The sequence below is a fragment of the Tinamus guttatus genome, unplaced genomic scaffold (genome assembly GCF_059628265.1).
Source record: "Tinamus guttatus ecotype Peru unplaced genomic scaffold, ASM5962826v1 Tinamus_guttatus_pri_ptg001602l, whole genome shotgun sequence".
Classification (NCBI taxonomy): Eukaryota; Metazoa; Chordata; class Aves; order Tinamiformes; family Tinamidae; genus Tinamus; species Tinamus guttatus.
The window spans coordinates 3656464-3663305 of NW_028290136.1; the positions used below are offsets into that span (position 1 = coordinate 3656464).

General features: G+C 40.2%; 1 protein-coding gene across 3 annotated transcripts in view; it reads left to right on the forward strand.

Moving 5' to 3' along the window:
• The window catches only part of PRDM15 (PR/SET domain 15), a 31527-nt gene extending 25248 nt beyond the window's left edge, over window positions 1–6279 (forward strand). For 2 of the 3 annotated variants that reach the window (XM_088539331.1, XM_088539332.1), the window contains exons 20-25: window positions 698–829; window positions 1340–1423; window positions 1629–1804; window positions 2995–3075; window positions 3459–3671; window positions 4153–6279. In XM_088539331.1, coding sequence (XP_088395457.1) covers window positions 698–829; window positions 1340–1423; window positions 1629–1804; window positions 2995–3075; window positions 3459–3671; window positions 4153–4626 — 1160 coding nt within the window. In that variant the 3' untranslated portion in view covers window positions 4627–6279. The remainder of the gene's footprint in view (window positions 1–697; window positions 830–1339; window positions 1424–1628; window positions 1805–2994; window positions 3076–3458; window positions 3672–4152) is intronic. The other variant, XM_088539333.1, reaches the window with a different exon arrangement.
• The last annotated feature ends 563 nt before the right edge of the window (window positions 6280–6842 follow it).

A 6842-nucleotide genomic window follows, 5' to 3' on the forward strand; every position in this document is an offset into this window, starting at 1 on the left:
TAATGTTAAGAAAATCCTTAAAGTGCTATAAATATTTTTAAATATTTATATATATATATATATATTTATATATATATATAATATATATATAAATATAAGTATTTTTCAGTTTTAGAAATTCTATTAAAAAGGGCACTTGCAGGTATAAAAACTGTCCCTATTTTTCCACTCCGTAGTTCTATGCCCTTTAAAAGAGGTCTGATTTTAATAAAATTTGTCTCTGTTCTGTTAGATTGAGGTGTGTTTGTCTGACTGAATTTCTACATTTGCAGCACAGAAATGAACACAACTGAATTCTTTTAATTCTCAGTTGCTTTCAGGCTTAACAAATAGATTAAATTGCCTTTGACTTTTTATTTATTTACATTATAACTTGAACAAATCTGAACTGGTGTTTTCCTGGAAGGCAGTAAGTCTGACATCTCTAGTGATGTTTTGTCTTTGCTTCTCGCTGCTGTTTTGCTTCCTCCTCTGTGGTTATTCAGATGTTTTCCAGAGCTCTTGCCTAGAATTAAAATCACAGTGATGATGTGCACTGCTACCTACACTATTAAAACGTGCAACTGGGGACACCTAACAGAGATGATCTTAGAGCTCTTGGCTCTAAGGAACATGATTGTCCCGCATTCCTCCCTGTAGGTAGGGAAGTGGACTAAGTGTCATACAGAGCTTTTAGCTGTGTCTTCCTGTCTCACAGGAATGAAGACAAAACATGCACTTCGGCACCATATGAAACTTCACAAGGGGATTAAAGAATATGAATGCAAGGAATGTCACCGAAAATTTGCACAGAAAGTGAATATGCTGAAGCATTACAAAAGACACACAGGTGAGGTCTCTAAAGATGTGCATAAGTTGCACTCAATCAGCTGAATGGTTCCTGGAAAAACTCCTAAGTCAGAGAGTATGAGGAACACTATTAAAATATATATATATGCACATTCTGCTTTTTAAAAAGAAGGGAAAGAAAAGACCATCTTGTACACAATTGAAGAAATATTTTTTTCTTGTTTTCATGTTTTGCTTTTTCAGGGGATGCTCTTTTGGTGTAGTGTTGATGTACAGTGTTGTTTGTCTTTTAAATTAGCCTTCAAGTTCTTGTTTCCCAAAATGAAATTTCATTTTCCACATAAACCTCTGCTGGAATTCAATGTTCTGATACAGTGTCATGGCTTAGTTTTTTTTTTTTTAAAAAAAAAAAAACAGAAAAAGCTGGATTTTTTCTACTTGTTTGATTGGGTTTTTGTTTGTTTGTTTGTTTTTTAAGTAATGTGAGATTTATAATTGTCCCTGGTGCCTTAGACTATTAAAACTCTGAGTATGAGTGCTCTTCATACAGGAATCAAAGATTTCATGTGTGAGCTCTGTGGGAAGACTTTCAGTGAGAGAAACACAATGGAGACTCATAAGCTGATTCACACAGGTAAGTCCTCTGAGAAACAGTGTCCAAAGACTGAAACTTAATTTTGTTCCTAGGTGTGCTTTGGTCTTGCTAGTCTTGAGCTAGTGTTAGGTATCATGCAATACCAGATAACAAATAAAAAAGTTGTTCTTGTTGAGTTGCTGCCGATACGAAACTCATCTTCAGGTGCTGTTGCTAACAGCTTTTCATTTCTGTCTGCCACCAGTAGGAAAACAGTGGACATGTTCAGTGTGCGATAAGAAGTATGTCACTGACTACATGCTCCAGAAGCACATCCAGCTCACTCATGATAAGGTGGAAGCCCAGAGCTGTCAGCTGTGTGGGACAAAGGTTTCTACCAGAGCATCCATGAGTCGGCATATGAGGCGTAAACATCCGGAGGTGAGTTAATACAGTGGGTAGACTGTGAGGCCCTTTGGTTGTCCATGATTTTTAAGCTCTGCGGCCTTCAGTGTCTTGAAAGGAATTACTCCTTTTTTCTTTTTTTTTTTTTCTTTTCCTATTCTTTTGCAACTAATTTTGGCCAAGGATAAGCCATTTGCTGTTTAGATAGTGTCTGTTAAACATGTACTTAAGTGAAAAAGACCTTTCATTCTGTTAAGTTTAGGTAGTAAATATTGTCTCTTCCTAAAAATGAAGTTATCTGGTTATGTAAATCCCCATCTTTATTTTTTAACCTAGATGTGTGTGTTTTTTTCTGTTTTGTCATCAGCCATTAGAAAGCGTAATTGATTATTTTCTTCCCCTTGTGCTATATGCATTACTTTGATCTAAAAGAAGTGGTGGATATGAGGATGAATAGAAATCATCTACTGATGATACAGAATTATTCAGAGTGTTAAAGATAAATGCAGACTGTGAAGAATCTGGGCTACAGGCATATTTGGTACGACCCCAAGGGGATTGCATCAGTGTTTTAAATTTCTCAATAGCCATTGTATTTTCTCTCAGCATTTCTTGTTTAAGTTGCAAAAGTCTTGACCTTTCTCTTCAAGGCTTTATTTTACAACACATTTATCATTATTGCTTTGCCTTGAACTATCTGCAGTTTTTGTATGATGACTGAGAAAGCCAGGTAGCAAAAAGCTTTGTTTAGTGATTTTTGCCACTAAATCTTTGCCATCTTTGGTTAAGTGGAGATATGAGATGTATAGAGTTTGTAGATTTTAATGGGTTAGGACACAGTTGATAGGTTTATAAACAGAAATGCTAAATAATAGGTTTTTGTCAAATGCTCTGTTTCATGTAGAATTCTTCACTTCTCAGGGGGGTGCTTTTTGTTTCAAAGATGCAAGTTGTCTTTTAGTACTTTTGTCTTTAAACTTGGTTGCTGGAATATAGTGAGAAGGGGAAAGATTTTATGTCAGAAGATATAGATTGTTATTTAGAAATAAACTGCTATGGTTAAATTCATTATACTGGTGATGTGTGTCAAACCACAAAATCATGGAACAGCTGAGGTTAGACAGCATCATTTTTGCCCTGTGATAGGGCCTAGTGGGGCAGCGCTGTCCTGGTTGTCTGTGGCCCCTCTGCTCCAGCTTACCAGGCTGCTCCCCGTTTGTCCCTAGGTTCTTTCGGTGAGGATCGATGATTTAGAGCAACTGCCAGAAACCACCACCATCGACGCCTCCTCCATCGGCATCGTTCAGGTGAAGTTGCCACTGCAGAATTCGGGTGGGGACTGGGGGTCCCGGGCCCAGGACTACAGTGGGGTGAGGAGAGCTGTGGTACTTTCTTGTTCAGCATCAAAACTGGGCCTGGGCTGATTAGCGAGGAAGGTGCCTCTTACCTTAGGCAGCCTAACTTGACCTGTGCCATCTTGGAAGTGGTATGATCTGTTTTATTTTATAACATAGGTGCCGATAAAATACAGGGAATTACAGGGTGAGTGCTTATTCAGATCTGCTTTTTGCTAAAGCTCGTCTCTTCACTTGAGAATCAACAGTAAACTGAGTTCAGTTGATCAGGTCTTTGCTCAGAAATTCTCTGAGCAAAATGACTTGAGGGTTTCTTTTGAAATTTTTCTCTCTAGCCAGAATTAGCCTTGGAACAGGGAGAGTTACCAGAAGGTAAACAACAGATGAAAGCTTCTAAACGCAGCCAGAAACGAAAGCAAAAGCCAGGTGAGGAGGAGGAAGCTCAAGTGCCTGAGGACCCTGCCTTCAGTGAATACACAGAGAAGGAACCTGAATTCACAGGAAATGTTGGAGATGAGACGAATTCAGCAGTGCAGAGCATTCAGCAGGTGAGCTCCAGTAGAAAGGGGATGGCAGGATGCCTTGCTTAAGGCGATGATGTTTTCCTAATACAAAAGAATGATACGAGGTTTGAAGGCTTGAGTGAAAAATCATGGTACTACAAAGATAACTAGACATTTCAAAAGAGAAGAACAAGGACTCAGCTCAGTGCCAGTAAACTCCTTTGGTGTTACTGTCTCCTTACCAGATACGTGGCTGAATCTGTGACTACAAGCGTGAAGGTTAATTCAGCTGATTGCTTTGAATGTTACACCTGACTCTCCCCTATTACTTTCTTATTTTTATACTTGGAAGTTGTTACAGCCCAAGCTTTTTGTGTCTCCTCCGCCCTTGCTATTTCTTTCACTGAACAGTAGCAACACTGGAGCTCATCAGAATTCAGCTGATTTGTCTTGATGCTGTTTAGTTGGGAGAAAGCCACAAGATACAAGGCCAAGGTTACTTTTCTGTTTCATTTTTTTCCCTCAGGTGGTCGTGACCCTCGGCGACCCAAACGTCACAGCCCCTTCCAGTTCCGTCGGGCTGACAAACATCACTGTTACTCCCATTACTACGGCAGCTGGGACCCAGTTCACAAACCTGCAGCCGGTGGCTGTGGGCCACCTGACCGCCCCTGAGCGCCAGCTACAGCTGGACAACTCGATTCTCACCGTGACATTTGACACTGTCAGTGGCTCTGCTATGCTGCACAACCGCCAAAATGACATTCAGATCCAGCCGCAGCCAGAGGCCACCAACCCGCAGTCCGTGGCCCATTTTATAAATCTGACCACCTTGGTGAACTCCATTGCTCCTCTAGGGAACCAGATAACAGAACAGCATCCTCTGACGTGGAGGGCAGTGCCTCAAACCGATGTCTTGCAGCCCCAGGCGCAGCCGACGCAACAGCAGTCGGGACAGCAGCAGGTTCAAACAGAGCAACAACAGATGTATAGCTACTAATTTATACTTGAAAAAAAATTTGGAATGAACAGTACTTAGAGACAAAATACACAAACATTTGAAAAATTTCTAATAGGATTGTTTGCTGGATACCAAACAGAGATGTGAAAATGTTTATACAATGAAATGTAAGCTAAAATTGGTAGAGCACCCTGCAACACCCTAATCTTGAGATTCTCACATTGTCTTTAGACATTGCACTGTCTTTAAAGAAAGGAAAAAAAAAAAAAAAGGTAAAAATCAAAATCTCACCCTAAATTTAGCACCCCCTTGCACTCTGTATTTTGTGCAGTAAGATTAAGCTATGACAGGAGCATCGCCATACATCTCAACCAAAGCAGGGGAATCCTAAATGATAAGGCAGTGATGATTTACAAAACCTTCTCAGCCACAGCATGTCACATCTTTCCAGTCTGGAAATTAAATATGGAGACCTTGTTCACAGTAAGCTGGAATGCACTTGCGGTCACTTTGCGGAGACTGAAATGTAAAGACACAAATGGGCAAAACAATAATGGTCTTGTTTTTTCTTCTTTAGGTCTTGTATCTAACAACATTGGTGAAGTAGGTGGAGGTTGGGGCTTGGGGGTGGGGATGAGTGTGGTGTGGAAGAAAATGTACCCAGTTTCACAAACTATCCATTTTAGTGATGGGAAAAAGCCTGTACCCATAACACAGTGTTAGTACTACTTGAATCAGATAGCCGGTCTAATGCTAAAGCAACTTTAATGGTCTGCTAGTCGAGTTTGATTCAAAACAGTCAAGAAGTGAAACCAGGATGTGATACAATTTTATGTAATTTTTTCAAAACTGCTCTTTCAATATTGCTTTTAGCTAATAGGCCTGAAGAGCAATCAGTCCCTTTTGATCAAGTTCAGAATGTGAATTTTTATCAATTAGTCTTTCATTGTGTAATAAACATTTGAGAAAGCATTTTTACATATACATATATAGCCTTTGTATGTTACTGTGTGTTCCTGGTGGATATTTGTGTAAAGAACACTGTTGCCAATGTGATCCATTATTTTTTTCATCTCCATATTGCTCTTTCTTGCAGAAATAGTGTGTGCATTCTGCTGCTGCTATTTCTGAAATCCATAGCCATGCACAGACTGTGTGAAATGCAAGGCAGAAAAGAGCATATCTGAGGTGTGTCCTGCCACTGGGAGGCAGTGTGCGTTAGTGCACAATGGACAAGGTTTGCATGAGAGTTGGGAATATCAGTAATGGGTTTGGCGAAATGCGTTACTGCTGCTAGACGACTGTCGTTCCATTCCCCACGTACTGATGTGCAGTTTGGACTCTCGCATGTCGGGAAGACAATATGCATCCCATAAAGAGAAAGCACCTGATATCCAAAAGGAGCAAAGTTTAAAAATGCTGCATAGAAGTGTGAAAGGCAAATCTGTCCTACCAGCTATTGCTGAAGAACAACTTTCTTTGAGGCAGCAAACAGAGCCACAGAATCAAGCTAAAGATTTCCTCCGATGATGAAGCAGCTGCTGTGTTTGGCAGTGAGGATGGAATGATGGTTGTGAAAATCCTTTCTGTGCCTTTCATATCAATGAAGATGCTCTATCCGTTAACAGAAATATGACTAGGAATTAGTTCAGCTTTGAAAGTCTGCATTAACATTGTCTACCTGATCCCTAATGGATGCCTTATAGCGTCTACCACAAATCTTTCTGAGGTATACAAGTTTGGACAATGAATCTTATACTCCCATGATTTTCCACAGTCCAAGGGCCCACTATGTTAGGCTCTGTGTAAAGCCTGATTGCAACAGGAGAGGTACAGAAAAGGGGTTTCTGGGGACAGGTTTTGTTTCAGAGGAGCAGAAATACTTTTCTGTAAATGTCAGCAAGTCCACATGCCATGGGTATGTGAGGGATACAGCCATATCAGAAGGAGAAAATATCACCAGTGTGGAAAAAGAAAGACCTCTCTTACTCCTCAAGCCCTTCTGACTTCCTACATTAGCATGAAATTCTGTAACTTTTTTAAACCTCCCCCTCTCCTCAGAAATAGATCTGTGCCCGTTTATCACAGGGGTTATTTCACCATTGGCTCAGGCCAAGTAAGCTTCTCCTTGACTCTCCTGTCCACCAAGTACTTTCCCTTCAGGGCACATCCACTCGTCAAGAGGAAGCTGCATTTTATTTATAAAATATGTTGTTTATGTATTTTAAACTTTCTTTCACTGCACTCAGTGCCTA